Source organism: Pristiophorus japonicus, unplaced genomic scaffold (assembly GCF_044704955.1).
Source record: "Pristiophorus japonicus isolate sPriJap1 unplaced genomic scaffold, sPriJap1.hap1 HAP1_SCAFFOLD_317, whole genome shotgun sequence".
Lineage (NCBI taxonomy): Eukaryota > Metazoa > Chordata > Chondrichthyes > Pristiophoridae > Pristiophorus > Pristiophorus japonicus.
In genome coordinates, this window is record NW_027252966.1 from 382,213 (window position 1) to 408,583 (window position 26,371).

General features: G+C 48.0%; 1 protein-coding gene across 3 annotated transcripts in view; it reads right to left on the minus strand.

Moving 5' to 3' along the window:
- Window positions 1-12,319: 12,319 nt before the first annotated feature.
- Window positions 12,320-26,371, minus strand: part of LOC139249527 (metallo-beta-lactamase domain-containing protein 1-like) — a 33,965-nt gene continuing 19,913 nt past the window's right edge. For 2 of the 3 annotated variants that reach the window (XM_070872452.1, XM_070872451.1), the window contains exons 3-5: window positions 21,789-21,854; window positions 19,436-19,605; window positions 16,480-17,013 (exon numbers count right to left, since the gene is read on the minus strand). In XM_070872452.1, the coding sequence (XP_070728553.1) occupies window positions 16,806-17,013; window positions 19,436-19,605; window positions 21,789-21,854 (444 nt within the window). In that variant the 3' untranslated portion in view covers window positions 16,480-16,805. Of the gene's footprint in view, window positions 12,642-16,479; window positions 17,014-19,435; window positions 19,606-21,788; window positions 21,855-26,371 lie in introns of those variants that run through there. The other variant, XM_070872453.1, reaches the window with a different exon arrangement.

The window sequence follows — 26,371 nt, forward strand, 5'->3', positions numbered from 1 at the left end:
CCCAAAGCAGCTTACAGCCAACGAAGCACTTTTTTTTTGAAGTGTCGTCACTGCCCTGATGTAGGAAACGCGGCAGCCAGTTTTGCGCACAGCAAGCTCCCACAAACAGCAATGTGATAATGAACGGATAATCTGTTTCAGTGATGTTGATTGAGGGATAAATATTGGCCCCAGGACACCCGGTACAACCCCGCCCGCTCTTTCTTCGAAATAGTGGCCATGGGATCTTTTCTGTCAAGCTGAGGGAGCGGACAGGGCCTCGGTTTTTAACGTCTCACCTCCAGCGATGCAGCACTCCCTCAGTACGGCACTGGAGTGTCAGTGTCGATTTATGTGCTCAAGTCTCTGGAGTGGGACTTGAACCCACAACCTTCTGTCTCGGAGGGGAGGGGGCTACCCACTGAGCCACAGCTGATTTACTGTAGCTTTTACTTCGTTACATAGTACTTACGACCCCCCTCCCCAAGTTTGGAGAGCATAAGACCGTAAATAGGAGCAGGAGCAGGCCCTTCGGCCCATCTTTTGTGATTAAATAACAAAACGTCTGAAGCAAAAGGAGATGGTAATCTCGCTTGCCTTCCACCCTATCACAGACCTCCCCCTTTGCTCGTTCCTCCTCTCTCTGCTTTCCCTGCCTCCACACTTGTTTAAAACCTGTTGTATCTCTTAACTTTTTCCAGTTCTGACGAAAGGTCATCGACCTGAAACGTTAACTCTATTTCTCTCTCCGCTAATGCTGCCCGACCCGCTGACTACTTCCAGCATTTTATGTTTTTATTTCAGACTTCCAGCATCCACAGTATTTTGCCTTTGTATTAAGAGCATAAGAAATAGGAGCAGGAAATCGGCCCTTCGAACCTGTTCCGCCATTCAATAAGATCATGGCTGATCTTCTACTTCAAATCCACCTTCTCGCTCTATCCCTTGATTCCCTTAGTGTCCAAAAATCTATCTCGGCCTTGAATATACTCAACGACTGAGCATCCACAGCCCTTTGGGGCAGAGAATTCCAAAGATTCACAACCCTCTGAATGAAGAAATTGCTCATCAATTCATATCTAAATGCCAGATCCCTGATTCTGAGACTGTGACCCCTAGTCTTAGACTTCTCCAGCCAGAGGAAACATCCTCACAGCATCTACCCTGTCAAACCCCCCTCAGAATCTTATATGTTTCAATAAGATCACCTCTCATTCTTCTAAACGCCAATGAGTACAGGCCCAACCTGCTCAACCTTTCCTCATAAGGCAACCCCTTCATCTCAGGAATCAACCGAGTGAACCTTCTCTGAACAGCCTCCAATGCAAGTATATCCTTTCTTAAATACGGAGACCAAAACTGTACGCAGTACTCCAGGTGTGGTCTCACCAATACCTGTACAGTTGGAGCAGGACTGCTCTGCTTTTCTACTCCATCCCCCTTGCAATAAAGGCCAACATTCCATTTGCCTTCCTGATCACTTGCTGTACCTGTGTACTAACTTTTTGTGCTTCATGTACAAGGACCCCAGATCACTTTACCGCAGCATTCTGTAGCCTCTCTCCATTTAAATAAGAATTTGCTTGACAGGTAAGGGCATTGAGAGATATGAAAAGAAGCAAAGCAGGTTATTTCCTGCTGGTTTTTCTGACCTTGGCAATCTGGCCACTCCTTAAAGGCGGTGATGTAAAAGTAGCTGCCTTGTGATGTACCTGTATGGGCCACTTCTCCACAGGAGCTGTGATCTTAAAGTCAGGCCAGGTTAAACAGCTCCATCTCAAGAGCTAAACGCCACATATTACAGATCTCTGGACTACCTGAGAGCAATTGGATGAGTCGTTAAACCGAGGCCCCGTCTGCCCTCTCAGGTGGACGTAAAAGATCCCACGGCACTATTTCGTAGAAGAGCAGGGAAGTTCTCCCTGGTGTCCTGGGCTAATATTTATCCCTCAATCAACGTAACAAAAACAGATGATCTGCTCATTATCACATTGCTGTGTGTGGGAGCTTGCTGTGCGCAAATTTGCTGCTGCGTTTACAACAGTGACTACACTCCAAAAGTACTTCATTGGCTGTAAAGCGCTTTGAGACATCCGGGGGACGTGAATGGCGCAAAATAAATGCAAGTCTTTCTTTAATTGCACTGGAGATCTGCTTGTCCATTGCAACAGATTACTCTGTGGATCCAACACTAGGATCTGTATGTCTCGACTATTTTATTTCAACAACATTTTACTTGTAAAAGGAGATTTGTGCATGAAAAATAAATCCCTTTGAATGAAACTCGAGTTTATCTGGACATTTTCTCCATCTAAATGTATCTTTGTTTGTTTTCATATTACTGCAAATTAATCGTCTACGTGAATTCTTGTATTTTACAATAAGAATTGGTATTTATATAACGCCTTAACGTAGAAAAACCTCGCAGATGAGAGGAAGAAGTGGACGCCAAACCAAAGGAGGAGATATTGGTGACTAAAAGTTAGCAAGTGTTAGTAGGGGGTGGTAAGCCATTCTAAAATGAAAAGATTAGTCCTTGCAAACATACACTTACAGCAAGGTGCATCTAAATAAATACCCTTGTATTAGATCGAGAATAATATATTGTGATTTTTTGGATTGTTAATGTTATCACTGCCCATGATCTCCTCTCCTTCTTAGGCAGCCCCCCAGACTCGAGGATGACTTGCTCCCACACTGCAATGAGTTCTCAGGTGACTGATGAGACCAATGCGGGATCTACAGACCCTGTCACAGGTGGGGCAGACGCTGTTTGAAGGGACGGATGGGTGGGGTGTTTGATTTGTTGTACGCTCCTTCCGCTATTTCTGGTTGGCTACCGCGTGCTCCCGCGAAGAGATTCGAAGTGTTCGCTGCTTTTCCGGATGCTCCTCCTTCACTTTGAGCGGTGTTGGGCCGGGGATTCCGTGTTGGGCCGGGGATTCCGTGTTGGGCCTGGGATTCCGTGTTGGGCCTGGGATTCCGTGTTGGGCCGGGGATTCCGTGTTGGGCCGGGGATTCCGTGTTGGGCCGGGCATTCCGTGTTGGGCCGGGGATTCCGTGTTGGGCCGGGGATTCCGTGTTGGGCCGGGGATTCCGTGTTGGGCCGGGGATTCCGTGTTGGGCCGGGCATTCCGTGTTGGGCCGGGGATTCCGTGTTGGGCCGGGGATTCCGTGTTGGGCCGGGGATTCCCCCAAGAGTCGGTGGGGATGTTACATTTTTTCAAGGCGGTTTTGAGGGTGTCCTTGAAGTGTTTTCTCTTGCCCTCCTGGGGCTCACCTACCGTGACATAGCTCGGGGTAGAGCACTTGTTTCGGGAGTCAAGCCCATGATCTAAATGCGAGGAGAAGAAAAACGTGAAATTAATAATTAGAAGTCATTTTTGTAAAACAAATGAATTGTAAAATCTGCCCATTTAGTTGAATTACATTTTTGAAAATGATCCATTTGGGCCAACGTGGTCACTTTGGTTGGTCATGTCACCTAAAATAGGACTTTCTTTGGGATATTTTTTAATTATTTAAGGTCAAACATCGTTTAATTATATTAAATGGTTTTGTGAAGCCTTTGAAGAAGATTTTCAGAAGGCTTGGGAAGGTCTTCAAAACCGGAGAGAAGGTTTACAATTGTAAAATTAGACAGTTCAAGGAGGTTATGTTTTGTACACCAAGCGAATCAAGGAATTTGAGAATTGGGCGGGAAAGTGGAGCTGCGGTAAATCAGCCATGATCTCATTGAATGGCAGAGCAGGCTCGAGGAGGCCACATAGAAACATAGAAAATAGGTGCAGGAGCAGGCCATTCAGCCCTTCTAGCCTGCACCGCCATTCAATGAGTTCATGGCTGAACATGAAACTTCAGTACCCCCTTCCTGCTTTCTCGCCATACCCCTTGATCCCCCGAGTAGTAAGGACTTCATCTAACTCCCTTTTGAATATATTTAGTGAATTGGCCTCAACTACTTTCTGTGGTAGAGAATTCCACAGGTTCACCACTCTCTGGGTGAAGAAGTTTCTCCTCATCTCAGTCCTAAATGGCTTACCCCTTATCCTTAGACTGTGACCTCTGGTTCTGGACTTCCCCAACATTGGGAACATTCTTCCTGCATCCAACCTGTCCAAACCCGTCAGAATTTTAAACGTTTCTATGAGGTCCCCTCTCACTCTTCTGAACTCCAGTGAATACAAGCCCAGTTGATCCAGTCTTTCTTGATAGGTCAGTCCCACCATCCCGGGAATCAGTCTGGTGAACCTTCGCTGCACTCCCTCAATAGCAAGAACGTCCTTCCTCAAGTTAGGAGACCAAAACTGTACACAATACTCCAGGTGTGGCCTCACCAAGGCCCTATACAACTGTAGCAACACCTCCCTGCCCCTGTACTCAAATCCCCTCGCTATGAAGGCCAACATGCCATTTGCTTTCTTAACCGCCTGCTGTACCTGCATGCCAACCTTCAATGACTGATGTACCATGACACCCAGGTCTCGCTGCACCTTCCCCCTTCCTAATCTGTCACCATTCAGATAGTAGTCTGTCTCTCTGTTTTTACCACCAAAGTGGATAACCTCACATTTATCCACATTATACTTCATCTGCCACGCATTTGCCCACTCACCTAACCTATCCAAGTCACTCTGCAGCCTCATAGCATCCTCCTCGCAGCTCACACTGCCACCCAACTTAGTGTCATCCGCAAATTTGGAGATACCACATTTAATCCCCTCGTCTAAATCATTAATGTACAATGTAAACAGCTGGGGCCCCAGCACAGAACCTTGCGGTACCCCACTAGTCACTGCCTGCCATTCTGAAAAGTACCCATTTACTCCTGCTCTTTGCTTCCTGTCTGACAACCAGTTCTCAATCCACGTCAGCACACTACCCCCAATCCCATGTGCTTTAACTTTGCACATTAATCTCCTGTGTGGGACCTTGTCGAAAGCCTTCTGAAAGTCCAAATATACCACATCAACTGGTTCTCCTTTGTCCACTTTATTGGAAACATCCTCAAAAAATTCCAGAAGATTTGTCAAGCATGATCTCCCTTTCACAAATCCATGCTGACTTGGACCTATCATGTCACCATTTTCCAAATGGGCTGCTATGACATCCTTAATAATTGATTCCATCATTTTACCCACTACTGAGGTCAGGCTGACCGGTCTATAATTCCCTGCTTTCTCTCTCCCTCCTTTTTTAAAAAGTGGGGTTCCATTGGCTACCCTCCACTCGATAGGAACTGATCCAGAGTCAATGGAATGTTGGAAAATGACTGTCAATGCATCCGCTATTTCCAAGGCCACCTCCTTAAGTACTCTGGGATGCAGTCCATCAGGCCCTGGGGATTTATCGGCCTTCAATCCCATCAATTTCCCCAACACAATTTCCCAACTAATAAAGATTTCCCTCAGTTCCTCCTCCTTACTAGACCCTCTGACCCCTTTTATATCCGGAAGGTTGTTTGTGTCCTCCTTAGTGAATACTGAACCAAAGTACTTGTTCAATTGGTCTGCCATTTCTTTGTTCCCCGTTATGACTTTCCCTGATTCTGACTGCAGGGGACCTACGTTTGTCTTTACTAATCTTTTTCTCTTTACATACCTATAGAAACTTTTGCAATCCGCCTTAATGTTCCCTGCAAGCTTCTTCTCGTACTCCATTTTCCCTGCCCTAATCAAACCCTTTGTCCTCCTCTGCTGAGTTCTAAATTTCTCCCAGTCCCCAGGTTCGCTGCTATTTCTGGCCAATTTGTATGCCACTTCCTTGGCTTTAATACTATCCCTGATTTCCCTTGATAGCCACGGTTGAGCCACCTTCCCTTTTTTATTTTTACGCCAGACAGGAATGTACAATTGTTGTAATTCATCCATGCGGTCTCTAAATGTCTGCCATTGCCCATCCACAGTCAACCCCTTCAGTATCATTCGCCAATCACGCCTCATACCTTCAAAGTTACCCTTCTTTAAGTTCTGGACCATGGTCTCTGAATTAACTGTTTCATTCTCCATCCTAATGCAGAATTCCACCATATTATGGTCACTCTTCCCCAAGGGGCCTCGCATCATGAGATTGTTAATTAATCCTCTCTCATTACACAACACCCAGTCTAAGATGGCCTCCCCCCTAGTTGGTTCCTCGACATATTGGTCTAAAAAACCATCCCTTATGCACTCCAGGAAATCCTCCTCCACCGTATTGCTTCCAGTTTGGCTAGCCCAATCTATGTGCATATTAAAGTCACCCATTATAACTACTGCACCTTTATTGCATGCACTCCTAATTTCCTGTTTGATGCCCTCCCCAACATCACTACTACTATTTGGAGGTCTGTACACAACTCCCACTAACGTTTTTTGCCCTTTAGTGTTCTGCAGCTCTACCCATATAGATTCCACATCATCCAAGCTAATGTCTTTCCTAACTATTGCATTAATCTCCTCTTTAACCAGCAAAGCTACCCCACCTCCTTTTCCTTTTATTCTATCCTTCCTGAATGTTGAATACCCCTGGATGTTGAGTTCCCAGCCCTGATCATCCTGGAGCCACGTCTCCGTAATCCCAATCACATCATATTTGTTAACATCTATTTGCACACTTAATTCATCCACCTTATTGCGGATACTCCTTGCATTAAGACACAAAGCCTTCAGACTTGCTTTTTTAACACCCTTTGTCCTTTTAGAATTTTGCTGTACAATGGCCCTTTTTGTTCTTTGCCTTGGGTTTCTCTGCCCTCCACTTTTCCTCATCTCCTTTCTGTCTTTTGCTTTTGCCTCATTTTTGTCTCCCTCTGTCTCCCTGCATAGGCTCCCATCCCCCTGCCATATTAGTTTAACTCCTCCCCAACAGCACTAGCAAACACTCCCCCTAGGAGATTGGTTCTGGTCCTGGCCAGGTGCAGACCGTCCGGTTTGTACTGGTCCCACCTCCCCCAGAACCGGTTCCAATGCCCCAGGAATTTGAATCCCTCCCTGCTGCACCACTGCTCAAGCCACGTATTCATCTGCGCTATCCTGCGATTCCTACTCTGACTAGCACGTGGCACTGGTAGCAATCCCGAGATTACTACTTTTGAGGTCCTACTTTTTAATTTAGCTCCTAGCTCCTTAAATTCTTTTCGTAGGACCAAATCCCTTTTTTTACCTATATCGTTGGTACCAACGTGCACCACGACAACTGGCTGTTCTCCCTCCCATTTCAGAATGTCCTGCACCCGCTCTGAGACATCCTTGACCCTTGCACCAGGGAGGCAACATACCATCCTAGAGTCTCGGTTGCGGCCGCAGAAACGCCTATCTATTCCCCTCACCATCGAATCCCCTATCACTATCGCGCTCCCAATCTTTTTCCTGCCCTTCTGTGCAGCAGAGCCAGCCACGGTGCCATGAACTTGGCTGCTGCTGCCCTCCCCTGATGAGTCATCCCCCCCAACAGTACTCAAAGCAGTGTATCTGTTTTGCAGGGGGATGACCACAGGGGACCCCTGCACTATCTTTCTTGCACTACTCTTCCTGCTGGTCTTCCATTCCCTATGGCCGACTCCTGCTCCTAATTCTTGTCTAGATCAAAAACAGAAGTGGAGACTGTAAATGTAAGTTCTACGCCCAAGAGAGAAAGTGCAGTATAATAGTCACAGAGGAAACATGTGCCTGGGATTTCCCACTTCTGCCACTCCCTGACTTTGCATCCGTTCAGGTTTTATTGGATGGAGAATGGGGAGGGCAGACACCCACAGAATCAGAGAACGCCACCCCCACTCCCCAGTCAGTATGTGGAAGGGGTGCTCAAGCTAGAAAGCAGAGAAAGAAGATGGCTACAGACATTCCCAGAGGAGGAGCCAGGGCGCAGGTGGTAAAGTGGATCTGCCCAAATGCTGGACGTGCCCAGGCTACCAATAAAAGAGATTGCATGGTTGTAGGGTCCTGTCACACCGTAAATCTACCAGTGACGCATTGAGTAGGGACTGTGAACCCGACCGTGATAAATCTATACTGTAATCATGGACTTCGAATGCAATCACGGTGCAGTGTTACTGAGCAAAGTGCAGACCTACTGGTGAGATTTTCATCACACACTTAAAATACTATTACACGCATGATTCAGATTCTGTTAAAAGAAAGACTTGCATTGATATAGCGACTTTCACAACCACCGGACGCATTACAGCCAATGATGTACATTTTGTTTTGGAGTGTAGTCACTGTTTTAATGTGGGAAACGCAGCAGCCAATTTGCGCACAGCAAGCTCCCACAAACAGCAATGTGATGGTGAGCAGGTAATCTGTTCTAGCGATGTTGATTGAGGGATAACTGTTGGCCCCAGGGAGAACTCCCCCTTCTTCGAAATAGTGGCCATAGGATCTTTTACATTTAACGCCTCATCCGAAAGATGGCACCTCCGACAGTGCGGCACTCCCTCAGTACTGCCCCTCCGACAGTGCGGCACTCCCTCAGCACTGCTCCTCAAACAGTGCGCCGCTCCCTCAGCACTGCTCCTCCAACAGTGCGGCACTCCCTCAGTACTGCCCCTCCGACAGTGCGGCGCTCCCTCAGTACTGCCCCTCCGAAAGTGCGGCGCTCCCTCAGTACTGCCCCTCCGACAGTGCGGCGCTCCCTCAGTACTGCCCCTCCGACAGTACGGCCCTCCCTCAGTACTGCCCCTCCGACAGTGCGGCGCTCCCTCAGTACTGCCCCTCCGACAGTACGGCCCTCCCTCAGTACTGCCCCTCCGACAGTGCGGCCCTCCCTCAGTACTGCCCCTCCGACAGTGCAGCACTCCCTCAGTACTGTACTGGAGTGTCAATGTAGATTTTTGTGCCTGGTGTGGAACTTGAACCCACAATCATTTGACTCGGAGGCGAGGATGCTACCCACTGAACCACACAATGGATATTCATGGTTATTGAGTATGTTTACTTTTATTGTGCTTAGTATTGAACCAGGTGATAATACTGGTCATCATATAAAAGTTGTTAAATAAGGTCGTGACGGCTTTGTGTCTGACTGTGGTGCCTCTGATGAAGATTTAAATTGTATTTCACTCTGTGATCTTGCTTGTGACAGACTCTACTTGGCTGAATATGATCATGTTTTGGACTGGGTTATGTAGGATTGTGAGCTAATAAAGACGCAGTCCCGGCCTGCAAGACCATCGGCAGGCCGGGGCCATTAGAGGGAGCAGCGTACGGCGGTATACCACTGCAGGGAGCAGCGCGTGCTGCTGCAGGAGGGCGAGGGCTGACTGCAGTTTGGGCAGGGCCCAGGGGCAGCACAGGCCCGGCCCACACTGCGATATGTGAGCGCACTGGGTCCGTGCAGCAGAGCTGGTCTCCAGTCGTCCTGGTTAACCCTTGCCCCTGGACCAAGACCTAGCTCTGTCAAGCCCGTGTGGTGGCTGGTGTACAACGGTCACCCCACGTTAAAACAATCCACCCACAGGCACCTTCCACCCTTCAGGATGTTGTTCGGGATCCGGAATATCATTGAAATAGCTGTGAACTCATCTGTTTTTGGTGTGGAAGCAAGTCATCCTCGCTTCGAGGGACTGCCTATGATGAATATAAGCATCGTATTTGAAAGCCGGGACATAGCCTGAAATGAAATGCTGGAAGAAAGTGAGGTTCATCCGATATCTTTCAACAGAGGTTACCATTTTGTAATTTGTTGATGAGTTATTTCCTGCACCTTGTGGGCGCTGCGCAACATTTAATGTTCACATTTCCAACATAGCCGTACAGGGTGATATGAGATACTTGGCCAGGCCGGGAAGTAGGTTCAGATACACCAGGCCAGCAGGACACATGGGCACGGGTTCAGGGTTGTGAGGGCAAGTTTAGAGTAGATACGTCGAGGCATTTCTTTACCTTTTAGGATCTCCAGTCTGTGCATTTATATATAAGCCAAATGCAATCTGGTGCATGCTCGAGGGGCCTGGACAGGTGACCGAAAGCTTGGTCAAAGAGGTAGGTTTCAAAGAGCATCTTCGAGGAGGAGAGATAGGTAGAGAGGCAGGGAGGTTTAGGTAGGTAATACTAGAGCTTTAGGGCCCAGGTGGTGAAGGCAGGGCCGCTAGTGGTGGAGCTATGAGAATCAGGGATGTGCGAGAGGCCAGAATTGGAGGAGCGCAGAGATCTCGGAGGTTGTGGGGCTGGAGGAGATTACAGAGATAGGGAGGGGCGAGGGCCACGGAGGGATTTGAAAACAAGGATGAGGATTTTAAAATCGAGGCATTGCTAGACCGGGAGCCAATGTAGATGAGCGAGCACAGGGGGTGATGGGTGAACGGGGCTCAGTGCGAGTTAGGGTTCGGCCAACAGAGTTTTGGAGGAGCTTAAGATGACTGGAGGATGGAAGGTGGGAGAAGAAAGCAGCTTCTGTGGGGAGGGGGGGAGAGTATTGCAGGGGGTAGGGGAGAGGACTAAGAAGAATAGTGCCCGAGGAAAATCAGCCCGCTGAAGCAAAAATGTCAAGCTGAAGGTAAGCTAGGCGGCCCGAGTATGGAATCAGGTAAAATAGTGAAACAAGTTCGGCAGGGCCTCCCTGGGGGTGCTGCTTACCTGAGAGCCTGCTTAACTAAACAACAACAACCTGTATTTATAGAGCGCCTTTAACGTGGTGAAACTTCCCAAGGCGCTTCACAGGAGTGTTAAGCGATAAAAATTTGACACCGAGCCGCATAAGTAGAAATTGGCGCAGGTGATCAAAAACTGGGTCAAAGAGGAATGTTTTAAATGTTTGAAGGAGTGTCTTGAAGGATGAAAGAGAGGTTTAGGGAGGGAGTTCCAGAGCTTGGGGCCCAGGCAACAGAAGGCACGGCCACCGATGGTGGAGCGATTATAATCAGGGATGGTCAGGAGGGCAGAATTAGAGGAGCGCAGACATCTCTGTGGGGCTAAAGGAGATTACAGAGATGGGGAGATGGTCCCTTAATAAACCTTGAGCATACTTTGTGTTCAGGTTCCCAGCGTGCTGTTCCCTGGCCGGTGACACTGAGCACAGAAAAGGTCACAGCCGCCTGTGCCTGATTATATGGGGAGCCTTTGCCCAATGTGAATTACCAGCCCCATTGTGTGCTACATGGTTTGATGCCCCTGTACCATGTGTCTGTTCGTCCCTCATGAGCAATGCCACGAGCGCCCTGCTAGTTTAAAATAAAATTCACGAGATGTGGGCATTGCTGGCAAGGCCGGCATTTATTGCCCATCCCCCTAATTGCCCCTTGAGAAGGTGGTGGTGAGCTGCCTTCTCGAACCGCGGCAGACCGTGTGGTGAAGGTGCTCCCACAGTGCTGTCAGGAAGGGATTTAATCCAGCAAGGATGAGGGGAACGTGGAGGTGGTGGTGTTCCCATGGGCCTGCTGCCCTTGTCCTTCTAGGGGGTAGAGGTCGCGGGTTTGGGAGGTGCTGCCGAAGAAGCCTTGGCGAGTTGCTGCAGTGCATTGTGTAGATGGTGCACATTCTTATTTTAACCAATACACAGAATGACCGTACACAACCTATGCTGTCACCATCATAGGCAGTCACTTGGAATCGAGAAAGACTTGCTTCCACTCTTAAAATGAGGTGACTGAACAGTCCAATACGCGAACCACAGTCCCTGTCACAGGTGGGACAGACAGTGGTTGAGGGAAGAGGAGGGTGGGACTGGTTTGCCGCACGCTCCTTCCGCTGCCTGCGCTTGGTTTCTGCACGCTCTCGGCGATGAAACTCAAGGTGCTCAGCGCCCTCCCGGATGCACTTCCTCCACTTAGGGCAGTCTTTGAAACATAGAAACATAGAAAATAGGTGCAGGAGCAGGCCATCCGGCCCTTCGAGCCTGCACCACCATTCAATAAGACCATGGCTGATCATTCCTTCAGTATCCCATTCCTGCTTTCTCTCCATACCCCTTGATCCCTTTAGCTGCAAGGGCCATATCTAACTCCCTCTTGAATATATCCAGTGAACTGGCAGGGACTCCCAGGTGTCAGTGGGGATGTTGCGCTTTATCAGGGAGGCTTTGAGGGTGTCCTTGTAACGTTTCCTCTGCCCACCTTTGGCTCATTTGCCGTGAAGGAGTTCCGAGTAGAGCGCTTGCTTTGGGAGTCTCATGTCTGGGGCATGCGGACAATGTGGCCCGCCCAGCGGAGCTGGTCGACTGTGGTCAGTGCTTCAATGCTGGGGATGTTGGCCTGGTCAAGGACACTAACGTTGGTGCGTCTGTCCTCCCAGGGGATTTGCAGGATCTTGCGGAGTCGTTGGTGATGTGGGAGTGTTTTGATGTCTTTATCCAGCTCCGACACCCTTCAATAAAAGCAAAACATGAAATAAAGCCACCCCTCAATAAGACATCAGTATCTGTGCTTTATTGATAACTGCTCTATTATTACAAGCTTGATGAACTTTTAAACCGTTTGTACAAACAAAAATCACAACCGTACTTGCTTGTTGAGTTTTATAAAAGTTACATTAAAAACAGGGCTGTAGATGAAAAAAGGGAACCCTTGTAGTGAAGGAGGTGGCTCTGCCTCTAAGCCAGTTTTGGAATCCCAAGTTTATGAAGAAGATGAGTTATTCTTATTGCAAGAAGTGCCGTGAGATTTAATTCAATGGCGGCTGGACCGTGTGCAACGTTTTCCAAAATCGTCGCATCACTGGTGACTCCGTCACGTGTTACACAGGGCCCTGTAAATGCAAGAACAGAAGGCCTTTAATGCAAAACCGCGTAAGATAGGTCACGAGCATCACCTTAACTGAATCACGTGGGTTCAGGGTCGCCAACTCTGGGCTTATTCCTGGAGGTTTCATCACGTGACCTCTCGCCTCGAGCCCGCCATTGGTCCATCCCCCAACCAATTGGAAGTGGAACAGCCTAATTGTTACCAAATTGGATCCACCTTGACTGTAGGTGAAACAGCCTTCCCCCCCCACCCCATCTCCAATATTTTTATAATTAATAAATGGAAGTGTTGAAAGAAAATGAGGAAACATTTGTTAATGTCCCTATAGCTTTCTTTCCCTGAGCCTTTGTTGACTGCAGTGCCCTGCAGGTTAATCATCAATTCCTGGAGACTCCAGGCCAGTCCTGGAGGGGTGGGCTATGCTTCCCTTAGGAGCAGGGAAGGACAATCCAGTGAGCCTCGTTCGAGCGAGGTTTGGAGCTGAGGTTCTAAGGCCCAGTCTGCGGACCCCCCCCCCCCCGCTCTCATCCAGCGAGGCTCCAGGCCGAAGGTAGAGCTTTGCGAAATGACCCCCAGGATACTTTTAATACACGACTGACCACAGCGCGTTCTGTTTGTAACACTTGTGGGAAAATCAATGGAAGAAATTTTATCTTAGACTAGTTTTATTCAAGGTGATATGTTTAACAAAAATAAAAGACTTGCATTTTTATAGCATCGGTCACAACCTCAAGATGTCCCAAAGCACTTTACAGCCAATGAAGTACTTTTTGGAGTGCAGTCACTGTTGTAATGTAAGAAATGTGGCAGCCAGTTTGCGCACAGCAAGATCCCACACACAGCAAATATCGACGAGCACACTGGGAAGACCTTGTAATGTATTTACTTCAGGGATTCTTCGCTTAAGAATTCAAAGCAACACATTGCTATTAAGTGCAGGCATCAGCTCCCCAAGGATTGTTGGACATTATATGGACATTGCGTTTTAATATTTCCCACTGCAGAAAAAAGCTGGAAACCTGTTGTGGGAGGGGCCTAGGTACTTGTTGTACTCCACATCTGATGGGCGGGGCTGGGCAGTGAAGTTACAATGGCCAGGAGAAGGCAACTCATCACAGGTAATGAGCAAAGATGGAGGGTCCATTGTTAAACAATGTGAACTCGTCAGAGATAGATCAGATGTATCTGGTCAGTGATCAAACCATTACCTGGATCAGATAACCCTGAGAGGCGGGAAACCAGAACAAAAGAAAGCCATTAAGCCCAGACCGGTTGGAAGCAAAACCCCAACACATGGGCTACTCAGAAGCCTCGAAACAAGGAAAAATTTTATTGGGCCAGAAAAGGCAAACAGATTTGGGAGATAAAAGATGGCCTTGTGGCCATAGCTCTCTCTCTTGCTCCACCTCGACAAGGACCGAGCATTCCGTCTGGGATGGATAGACAGTATGGAACTAGAAGAGACACGTTTTCACCAGGAGAAGCGGCGAGTAAGCCAACAAATCGGTGAGCATCATCCCCACCCACGCATCTTTAAGACCACAGCCACTGTGTGAGGAGGTGGCGTGCGTGCTCCCAACCAAGCCTTAGCAGGGTTTTAGTGGGGAGGTTTATCTGCAAGGACCATAGGGGTACGCCCAGCCAGTCGGTACAGATTCAGGGGTACACTGTGAATTGAGCAGAGGGTTTAGACGTTGGGTACTTCGCGATAGGGGCAGTTTAGACACGCCAGGGTATTGGATAGTACTACATCGTCACTGTGTTTACTTGTAGTTTTGCTGTGTTGAGGTAGCTTTAATAAAAGCATTGCCGGTTGAGACCGAGGTATTTGTCCGTGACTCATTCATCACTCCCAGGTCTAGAACTATTGTAACGTGGGGGTGTGTCGAAAACACCTAAGGGAAACCACTTACATAAGAACTAGTTGGTTTATTAATAAAGATTTAACAATCACATGACACGTTACCAGTTCATCCACTAGGCTCACAACTGTATACCTCATTGTGGATGATCTAGAGCCAACGGGCTGGGGTTTTATTGAGTCTTGTGAACATCACATGACTGGCTAAGCCACTCACAATGCAACAGCCCCACAAATCTGTAAGCATATTCACAGGTGCATACATTACAGACCTCCCCATCTCTTCTTTCCATCTTTTTCGGCCACCCGAGAGAGTAGACGGGGCCTCGGTTTAACAAAATGTCCGATTATGTGTGCAATCTCTGGAGTAGGAATTGAACTCACAGCACTCCTGACACAGGAGGCGAGAGTGCTACCCACTAAGCCACGGCTGTTGGTGTTATTATGATCTGGAACGCGCTGGCTGAAAGGGCAGTGCAAGCAGATTCAATCATAACTTTCAAATGGGTTCAATACTTGAAAAGGAGACATTAACAGAGCTGTGGGGAAAGAGCAGGGGGAGTAGATAGCTCTTTCAGAGAACAGACGCAAGCACGATGGCCCAACTGGCCTCCTTCTGTGCTCTGTGATTCTATGTATACGCAATTATTAAATAAGCTGATTCTCATCAGTCCTGACATATTACCGCTGCTGTCTTGTCTGTATCTGCCTCTTCCTTCACCCTTACACAATCAAACGACTTGACAATTTACAATTATCTTTGTTACCCTTTCTGGGGCTATATTTCAATTAGTGGAAGGGCGAAAAGACATCAATCAGCTTCTTGGGAACATTTTGCCAATACAGGTTGAAACTCCCTTATCCAGAACTCCCTTATCCAGAACCACTCCTGGCCACCAGTGGCGCATGCACAGAACTTCGACACGAGCAAATTGAAGTCCTTCCTCACTGCCGACTCCCGCAATCGCTGGCCTGACCCCACGATCCATGCACCCCGCCCCCACCCCACCCTGCCACGATCTCTCTGCTGCACTCCCAACCTCAAGCCAGCCAACCCCGACATCCCCTTGCTCAGTACCTGTACCATCCAATTTAACGTGACCACCTCTCGTCCAGAAAAATCCCTTATCTGGAACAGGCCAGGTCCCGAGGATCCGGATAAGGGGGGCTTAACCTGTAGTACAATTGTGAAAACATAGGCAACTTCATTGGACACACTAATTTCCCCCCCTCTAGAGCATGTCTCTGAGATGCACTATTTCCCTTCAGTGATTGTCTTCAAGATGTGCCCCCCCTCCCCCCTTGGGGTGCAGAGACAGGAGGAGGCCATTCAGCCCCTCGAGCCTGTTCCGCCACTCAATGAGATCATGGCTGACCTGTGACCTAACTCCATACACCCGCCTTTGCCCCATATCCCTCAATACCTTTGGTTAACAGAAAGCTTTCAATATCAGATTTTAAATTAACAATTGACCCAGCACCAATTGCCGTTTGCAGAAGAGAGTTCCAAACTTCTATCAGCCTTTGTGTGTAGAAATGTTTCCTAATTTCACTCCTGAAAGGTCTGACTCTAATTATTAGACTTTGTCCCCTTATCCTAGACTCCCCAACCAGCGAAAATAGTTTCCCTCCATCTACCCTGTCTGTTCCCCTTAATTACTCGAAAACTTTGATCAAATCACCTCTTAACCTCTATATTCCAAGGTATACAAACCTAGTTTGTGTAAACTCCTCGTAATTTAACCCTTGCAGTCCGGGTATAGTTCTGGTAAACCGATGCCGTACTCCCTCCAAGGCCAATATATCCTCCCTAAGGTGTGGTACCCAGAACTGCTCACAGTGCTCCAGCTGTGGTCTAACTTATGTCCGTACTATCCTTCCATCAATTTCACATTTAAGAAGCAGTGCTGCTGTATATTGATCTGATTGATGACTCTTCCAACCAGCCTGGCATCACGTGTGTGCCTTGCGGCCTTATCGCAACAGGCTTTACAATAGCTTCCCCTGGTGTCATGTGTTTGCTTCATGGGTTCTTTGCTTACGAATTCATAGCAACATATTGTTATTAAGAACTAGTTGGTTTATTAGCAAAGGTTTAACAATCACACGATACATTAACAGTTCATCCACCAGGCTCACAACCACCTGCCTCATCGTGGACACCTCGAACCCAACTGGACGGGGTTTTATTGAGTCTTGTGAACATCACGTGACATGGCTAAGCCACTCCCAACTCAACAGCTCCACCAGCCTGTGAGTTTACTCGCAGGTGCATACATTACACCTGTCAAAGCTGAAATGCTGAAGTTAATATCTGGGACTCACCGCCCCCCTTTTTCCGCAAGTTCCACAAAGACACCCCAAGAGGCCATTGAACATCTGAATCCCGCACAGGATGAGCTCAATGGCGCTGAAGCCTATCAGCAAGGAGAAAAGGATCACGTTGAACACAACCACTTTGTCGGGCCTCGTGCATTTGTTCCAGATCTCGGGATGAAAGAGATAGTTTTTTTCGCTGGTGAATAAATGATATAAGGAGTTAAACTTACAAAACTCTTCCTCGGTGCTTCAGTAGAAATTGAAAAAGCTATTGCAAGTGATACGATCATCAGAAGTGTACAGAAAATAATAGCAGTACGTAATTTTTACAGCACAGAAACCGACCATTTGGCCCAACAGGTCCATGCTGGTATTCATGCTCCACACGACCCTCCTCCTACCCCTCTACATCTCACTTCCTCACCATATCCTTCCATTCCTTTCTCCCTCATGTATTTATCCAGCTTCCCCTTAAATGCATCCATTGTTATTTGCCGTAAGTTCCACATTCAGGTCAATAGTTAAGAGGAATTACTTGTTCAATTATAGTCGACACCTAGGGCATTTGGAGGAGCAACATTCCTATGAAATAAGTCTTGATGGTGCAAAGATACCATGGACTGCCCAGGTTTGACTCTCTCGCCTGACCTTTTCATCTCTCTCTCCCTCCTCCTCATGCCTCTCTCTCTTCAGCTTGTCCTTCCTCCTCCCTCCTGCTCTTCCACACCCCCTCCCATCCCACCTTGGCAAAGAAGTTTCTCCTGAATTCCCGATTTCTTTTATTGGTTCATAGGATGTGGATGTCGCTGTCGCTGGCAAGGCCACACTTATTGCCCATCCTGAAATACCCTTCAGAAGATGGTGGTAAGCCGCCTTCTAGAGGGGCAGTTAAGAGTCAACCACATTGCTGTGGGTCTGGAGTCACCTATAGCCCAGACTGGGTAAGGGCGGCAGATTTCCTTCCGTAAAGGGGGCATTAGTGAACCAGTTGGGTTTTGACGACAATCCGATAGTTTCATGGTCACCATCACTGATACTCGCTTTTTATTCCAGATTTATTTAATTAACTGAATTTAAATTCTCTGGCTGCCGTGGTGGGATTTCAACTCACGTCTCGGGATCAATAGCCCGGATCAATTGGATTTATTAGTGATTATCTTGTACTTATAGCCCCTAATTTTAGACTTCCCACAAGTGGAAACATCTTCTCTACATCTACACTATTGAAGCCCTTCCTAATTTTACAGACCTCTTTTGCTCACTCCTCAGCCTTCTCTATTCTAGAGAAAAGAGAGCCAGCCTGTTCACTCTTTCCTGATATTTATAACCTCCCAGTTCTGGTATCACTTTTGTAAATTTGTTTTGCTCCTCCCCCAGGGCCTTTATGTCCTTTTATGGAGCCTCATTGTCATTGTATAGTCGTTTCAAGAAAAGCAATATGTGCCTTGAAATTTCCTGAGCTGGATGCACAAGTTACTATCCAATACAGAATCTAAAATGAGAATCATAAATACAGTCAAAGTAAATACTATCTCTTCATGAAAGAAAGCATTGCATTTATAGAGCGCTTTTCATGAACTCCAAACATCCCACAAGTTTTACAATCAATGAATACATTTGAAGTGTTGTAATGTGGGACACGCGGCAGACAATCTGCGCACAGCAAGCTCCCACAAACAGCAATGTGATAATGATCGGATCATCTGTTGTAGTGATGTTAATTGAGAGATAAATATTGGCCGGGACACCAGGGAGAACTCCCCTGCTCTTCTTCGAAATGGTGGCCATGGGATCTTTTCCACCACTGCAGAGGGCAGACGGGGCCTCGGTTTAACATCTCATCCAAACGACGGCACCTCTGACAGTGCAGCACTCCCTTGGTACCTGGGAATATCCTGAGTATCAACCTGGATGATGTGCTCAAATCCCCAGAGTGGGAATTAGAATCCATATCCTGGTGACTAAGGCTAGTGATTAGATATTAAGGGGACCGGATAGGGTAGCTAGAGAGAAACGATTCCCGCTGGTTGGGGAGTCTGGGACTAGGGGCACAGTCTTAAAAATTAGAGCCAGACCTTTCAGGAGTGAAATTAGGAAACACTTCTACACACAAAGGGCGGTAGAAGTTTGGAACTCTCTTCCGCAAACGGCAGTTGATGCTGGATCAATTGTTAATTTTAAATCTGAGATTGATAGTATATTTAAGGTGGAGATAGACAGATTTTTGAGTAATAAGGGAGTGAAGGGTTATGGGGAGCGGGAGCGGAAGTGGAGCTGAGTCCATGATCAGATCGGCCATGATCTTATTGAATGGCGGAGCAGGCTCGAGGGGCCAAATAGCCGACTCCTGCTCCTATTTCTTATGTTCTAATGTTCTTATGGTAGCTTTCTGTTAACCAAAGGTATTAAGCGATATGGGCCAAAGGCGGGTAGATGGAGTTAGGTGACAGATCAGCCATGATCCCACTGAATGTGGGAACAGGCTCGAGGGGCTGAATGGCCTCCTCTTGTTCCGGTGTTCCTATGAGTGACATGGTGATGAACACAACCAATGGCAGAGGACGAGTTCATCATTCTCCACTTGGCAAAGAAAAGATGAATATATTTGAGACTCTTACATGTCCTCTAGGTCATAATGGGCATTGTCAAGGTCTCCGCTGAAAGGTCTTGTCCAATTTCCATTATTGTACTCACACGTTGGCCCATTCACTAAGCCAAGTATGGAAGTAATGAGGCAGTATCCCGAGCCCAGTGCTCCCAGTGCCGCAAACAGAATGGAGAGGAACATCTGAAAGTGTGGCAAGATACAGATTTATTATAACATTCAAATATTACCTGCAGATTTCATTGCAAAAGCTCATGCAGACACACACATGTCAATATCAATGTCAATCATTCATTATTTCATTCACTTCACTTTGTAATGTGAGACTGTTCCTCGAAGATAATTTTGTTTTTAATCCATCAGGGTAATAATTTCTCACCCATCTCACCCTCAATCAGCTTCCCGCTGGAGTGAAGCTAATCTACAGAACAAACGGGAAATTGTTCAATCTCCGTCGCCTCCAGTCCAGATCCAAGGTCGGCCCATCCTCTGCCATCCAATTACAGTATGCAGGCGACACTTGCATCGGAGGTCGAACTCCAAGCCGTCGTCAACACCTTCACCCTGTGAGAGACTGTAGGTCCCACATTGGACTCATCAGTCACCTGAGAACTCATATTAGTGTGGAAGCAAGTCATCCTCTACTCCAAGGTTCTGCCTAAGAAGAAGAAGAATTTCTAATGTAGCTGATTGTCCCCTGGTTGCCCCCGACCTGACTCTATCTCAAACCTCAGGACTAGGTCCCTTTGGTTAAAGGACATGCGCCTGCACCATTTACAGCGTTCTCTGGGTGGTAATGTAGGAAACGCGGAAGCCAATTTGCACACAGCAAGCCCCCACAAACAGCAATGTGATAATGACCAGATAATTTGCTTTTGTTAAGATGTGTGAATTCCCTATTGAATTTATTAGTGACCATCTTACATTTATGACCCCTAGTCTTGGTCTCCCCCACAAATGGAAATATCTTCTCTACGTCTACCCTATCGAACCCCTTCATAGTCTTTGAAAGGATGAACGGTTTTGATGGAGTGGATACAGAGAGTGTTTCCACTTGTGGGGAAGAGCATAACTAGAGGCCATCAATATCAGATAGTCACCCAGAAATCCAATGGGGAATTGAGGAGAAACTTCTTTACCCAGAGAGCGGTGAGAATGTGGAACTCGCTGCCACAGGGAGGGGTTGAGGCGAATAGTATCGATGCATTTAAGGGGAGGCTGGACAAGAATATGGGGGAGAAGGGAATAGAGGGTTATGTTGATAGAGTTAGATGGGGAAAGACAGGAGGAGGTTCGAGCGGAGCAAAACACCGGCACGGACTGGTTGGGCCGAACGGCCTGTTTCTGTGCCGTATAGCCGATGTATATGTATGTCATTTTAAAGACCTCAATCAGGTCACCCCCTCAGTCTTTTCTTTTTCTCAAGCAAGGAGCCCCAGCCTGTTTTGATAAATATATCCTTATGTAATGTATTTGCTTCTTGGCTTCTTTGCTTAAGAATCCATAGCAACACATTTCTATTAAGAACTAGTTGGTTTATTAACAAAGGTTTAACAATCGGACTACACATTACCAGTTCATCCACCAGGCTCACAACTGCATACCTCATCGTGGATGACCTAGTATCAACTGGCTGGGGTTTTATTGAGTCTTGTAACATCACGTGACTGGCGAAGCCACTCACAATGCAACAGCTCTACAACTATTTTTAGATAGAACTTTAAATCAAGTGCCTCCTTTTGGTAAGGGCACCAGAACCCGCAAATTTCCAAATCAATTGGGAACTTTGCCAAATCAAATTAAAATTTGGTTGCCGGGGGTAATGATGCACTCCAGTCCTCCGGCACCCACCTCTCGCGGAAGGCCGCGAGCGTACCGGTGGACACCGCGTGCTCCATCTCCAGGGACACCCTGGCTCGGATGTAACCGCGGAAAAGAGGCAGGCAGTCGGGCTGAATGACCCCCTCGACCGCCCGCAGCCTGGACCGGCTGATGGCCCCCTTGGCCAGGCCCAGGAGCAGCCTACGAGGAGGCCTTCCGACCTGCCCGCTCCCCTCCGCACAGGGTGCCCAAAGATCAGGAGTGTGGGACTGAAGTGCAGCCAGAATTTGAGGAGCAGCCCCTTCAAATAATGGAAGAGGGGCTGCAACCTCACACATTGAATGTACACGTGGAACACGGATTCCTCCAGACCGCAGAAATTGCAGGCGGCCTGGGAGGCAACAGCTCTACAAACCTTCCACCAAATCAGGTAATGTCCTTGTGAATATGTTTTGCACCTTCTCCAGTGCCTCCATATCCTTTTGATAATTATGGGGACCCGACCAGTATTCCGGCAAACAGAGTCCAGAACCAGAGGAACTCACCCCACATCTATTTGCACAGCATCCGCCACCGCCTGTTGCATGGATGTGAATCGCCGGAAACAAAATCTGTTGGAAGAAGTTATTAAGAAAAAGCAATTAAAATATGCAAGCATACTCTTAAGGGATTGATATTTAAAGTATTGGGGAAGGAGGCCATTTGGCCCCATCACCTACGTGCTGCCTCCCTCAAAGAGCCATTCCCTTGCCCCATATCCTTTTCATGTTTATTTTGTTTTTGAAACAGCCATTTCCCTTTTACTTTCTACTTCCCCACTGTTTCTGCTAGGGTAGTACATGTCCTAACAACCCTCTGTGGGGGTGGGGGCGATGGGAATCCCTTACCCTCTCCTCTAATTCTACCTTCCTGACCATCCCTAATTATAGTCGCTCCACCATCGGTGGCCGTGCCTTCTGTTGCCTGGGCCCCAAGCTCTGGAACTCCCTCCCTAAACCTCTCCACCTCTCTTTTCTCCTTCAAGACGCTCCTTAAAACCCACCTCTTTGACCAAGCTTTTGGTCACCAGCCCTAATTTCTCCTTATGCAGCTTGGTGTCAATTTTTTTCATCTCAAAATACTACTGTGAAGCACCTTAAGACGTTCCACTACGTTAAAGGCGCTATATAAATATAAGTTGTTGTTGTTCATTGTTTTACATGAAAAAAAGATTGAGGAGGAATTTCTTCACTCAGAGGGGGGGTGAATCTTTGGAATTCTCTGCCCCAGAGGACTGTGGAGGCTCAGTCTTTGAGTATATTGAAGGCTGAGATCGAGAGATTATCGGACTCTCGGGGAATCGAGGGATATGGGGATCGGGCGGGAAAGTGGAGTTGAGATCGAAGATCAGCCGTGATCTCATTGAATGGTGGAGCAGGCTCGAGGGGCCGAATGGCCGACTCATGCTCCTAATTCTTATGTTCATTGCAACAACATCATCTGCTTTGAATAGCTTGGAAACATTGCAAATCACCCTGTCATGCTGTGGGAAGTCTCACTGGAAACAGTAAGAGGTGTGGAAATCTTGATAAGGTGAGCGCTGGGTATAACAATCTCGCTTTTCCTCTTCAGTTTTCAGTCACAGGGTTGGGTTTACATTCTTGCAAATGCTGCTGTTAATACCTGACCAATAATTTCAATTTTATGATAAGGAAGTTAATATTTTAACATAAATGAACTACAAAAGCCTCATTGTCAAAAGCTGGACCAGTTTTTTTCAAAACATTTTTCAAGGTAGTGACACAGAATCCTACGGCCCATCATGTCTTTGAAAGGACAATTAGTCCCACTCCCCTGCTCGTTCCCCATAGCCCTGCATTTTTTTTTCTTTTCAAGTTTATATGAAAGGTTTTGATGGAGCGGATACAAAGAGAATGTTTCCACTTGTGGGGACGAGTATAACTAGAGGCCATCAATATAAGATAGTCACCCAGAAATCCAATGGGGAATTCAGGAGAAACTTCTTTACCCAGAGAGGGGTGAGAATGTGGAACTCGCTACCACAGGGAGGGGTTGAGGTGAATAGTATCGATGTATTTAAGGGGAGGCTGGACAAGTGTATGGGGGAGAAGGGAATCGAGGGTTATGCTGATAGATTTAGATGGGGAAAGACAGGAGGAGGCTCGAGTGGGACATAAACCCCGGCACGGACTGGTTGGGTCCAATGGCCTGTTTCTGGGCCGTGTATCCAAAGTAATATCCAATTCCCGGTTTGAAAGTTACTATTGAATCTGCTCCCACCGCCCTTTCACAACAACTCGCTGTGTAAAAACATTCTCATCTCCTCTCTGGTTTTTTTGCCAGTTATCTTAAATCTGTGTCCTCTGGTTACCAACACTCCTGCCCCGGGAACAGTTTCTCTCTATGTAGTCCATCAAAACAGGACATAATTTTGAACACCCCTAACGACTCTCCCCTTAACCTTCTCTGCTCCAAGGAGAACAACCCCAGCTTCTCTAGTCATCACTAGAATTTCAGTAGTGTTATGGTGATTGAGAGAAATCTTCGCGCCATCTCAATTTTAGCTGTGAGGAGCGCCCAACAGGTACAATGCTAATATTTTGTCGTTCTGAACTTGGGCAGTGCCTGAAGAGAGCGTTTTGCGCTATTTTACACTTGGCTGAAGTAATGGTGGCGACATCCGAAACTGCTAGTGGAAGCAACTGTGTACAGTTCTGGTCACATTACAGGAAAGATGTTAACCGAAGGTATTAAGGGATGTGGGCCAAATGGAGTTAGGTCGCAGATCAGTCATGATCTGATTGAATGGTGGAGCAGGCTCGAGGGGCTGATTGGCCTCCTCCTGTTCCTATGTGATTGCACTGGAGAGGGTACAGAGAAGATTTACCAGGATGTTGCCTGGACTGGAGAATTTTAGCTTTGAGGAAAGATTGGATATACTGGGTATGTTTTCTTTGGAACAGAGGAGGTTGAGGGGATACCTGATTGAGGTGTATAAAATTATGAGGGGCCTGGATAGAGTGGATAGGAAGGACCTATTTCCCTTAGCAGAGGGGTCAACAACCAGGGGGCACAGATTTAAAGTAATTGGTAAAAGGATTAGAGGGGAGTTGAGGAGAATCTTTTTCACCCAGAGGGTGGTGGGGGTCTGGAACTCACGGCCTGAAAGGGTGGTAGAGGCAGAAACCCTCACCACATTTAAAAAGTACTTGGATGTGCACCTGAAGTGCCGTAACCCACAGGGCTACGGACCGAGAGCTGGAAAGTGGGATTAGGCTGGGTAGCTCTTTGTCGGCCGGCACGGACACGATGGGCCGAATGGCCTCCTTCTGTGCTGTAAATTTCTGAGATTCTATGATTCAATTTGAACTGATCATTAAGACTGACAGATGACATTAAAGGATACAATTGCAGCAAGGTTTTCCCTCTGCCCAGACAGTAAATACGCTTGGTGACAATAATGTAAAGTGAGAATTGTCTAAGAGTATCCAAAAGATAATTCAAAACTATACTTGTTATTCTGACATTTAAATTTGTTTCAGCAAATCTTCAAGTGACTAATAAAGGTAGTGCATGTTAACTGCGGTTTCCTGTTCTCCAGGGCAGTGCACCATTAGCTAAAAGCTCAGAAACCAAATAAAGTACTTGAAATCTTTGGGACTTGCCAGAGAATGCTGTGCATTCACTGGCTAATTGTTACTCATTGATCCTCGTGCCTGATTCGTACAGTCCTGGCTAGCAATGTCTGAAGGGCAATGACCAGTTGCTTTGTTCATATATTGCCTGCACTATCTTGGTTAGAACTGCTCGAAGTATTCAGCACGCTTCAGCTGGGTAGCACTCTCACTTCTGAGTCAGAAGGTCGTGGGTTCAAGTCCCACTCTCGGAACTTGAGCGCATAAATCTAGGCTGACACTCCCAGTGCAGTACTGAGGGAGCCCCGCACTGTCGGAGAGGCAGTACTGAGGGAGCGCCGCACTGTCGGAGGGACAGTACTGAGGGAGCGCCGCACTGTCGGAGGGGCAGTACTGAGGGAGCGCCGCACTGTCGGAGGGGCAGTACTGAGGGAGCGCCGCACTGTCGGAGGGGCAGTACTGAGGGAGCGCCGCACTGTCGGAGGGGCAGTACTGAGGGAGCGCCGCACTGTCGGAGGGGCAGTACTGAGGGAGCGCCGCACTGTCGGAGGGGCAGTACTGAGGGAGCGCCGCACTGTCGGAGGGGCAGTACTGAGGGAGCGCCGCACTGTCGGAGGGGCAGTACTGAGGGAGCGCCGCACTGTCGGAGGGGCAGTACTGAGGGAGCGCCGCACTGTCGGAGGGGCAGTACTGAGGGAGCGCCGCACTGTCGGAGGGGCAGTACTGAGGGAGCCCCGCACTGTCGGAGGGGCAGTACTGAGGGAGCGCCGCACTGTCGGAGGGGAAGTACTGAGGGAGCGCCGCACTGTCGGAGGGGCAGTACTGAGGGAGCGCCGCACTGTCGGAGGGGCAGTACTGAGGGAGCGCCGCACTGTCGGAGGGGCAGTACTGAGGGAGCGCCGCACTGTCGGAGGGGCAGTACTGAGGGAGCGCCGCACTGTCGGAGGGGCAGTACTGAGGGAGCGCCGCACTGTCGGAGGGGCAGTACTGAGGGAGCGCCGCACTGTCGGAGGGGCAGTACTGAGGGAGCGCCGCACTGTCGGAGGGGCAGTACTGAGGGAGCGCCGCACTGTCGGAGGGGCAGTACTGAGGGAGCGCCGCACTGTCGGAGGGGCAGTACTGAGGGAGCGCCGCACTGTCGGAGGGGCAGTACTGAGGGAGCGCCGCACTGTCGGAGGGGCAGTACTGAGGGAGTGCCGCACTGTCGGAGGTGCTGTCTTTCGGACGAGATGTTAAACTGAGGCCCCGTCTGCTCTCTCAGGTGGATGTAAAGGATCCCATGGCACTATTTCAAAGAGCAGCAGGGGAGTTTCCCCTGGTGTCCTGGGGCCAATATTTATCCCTCAATCAGCATAATTAAAACAGATGATCTGGTCATTATCACATTGCTGTGTGTGGGAGCTTGCTGTGCGCAAATTGGCTGCCGCGTTTCCCAAATTACAACAGTGACTACACTCCAAAAGTACTTCATTGGCTGTAAAGCGCTTTGAGAC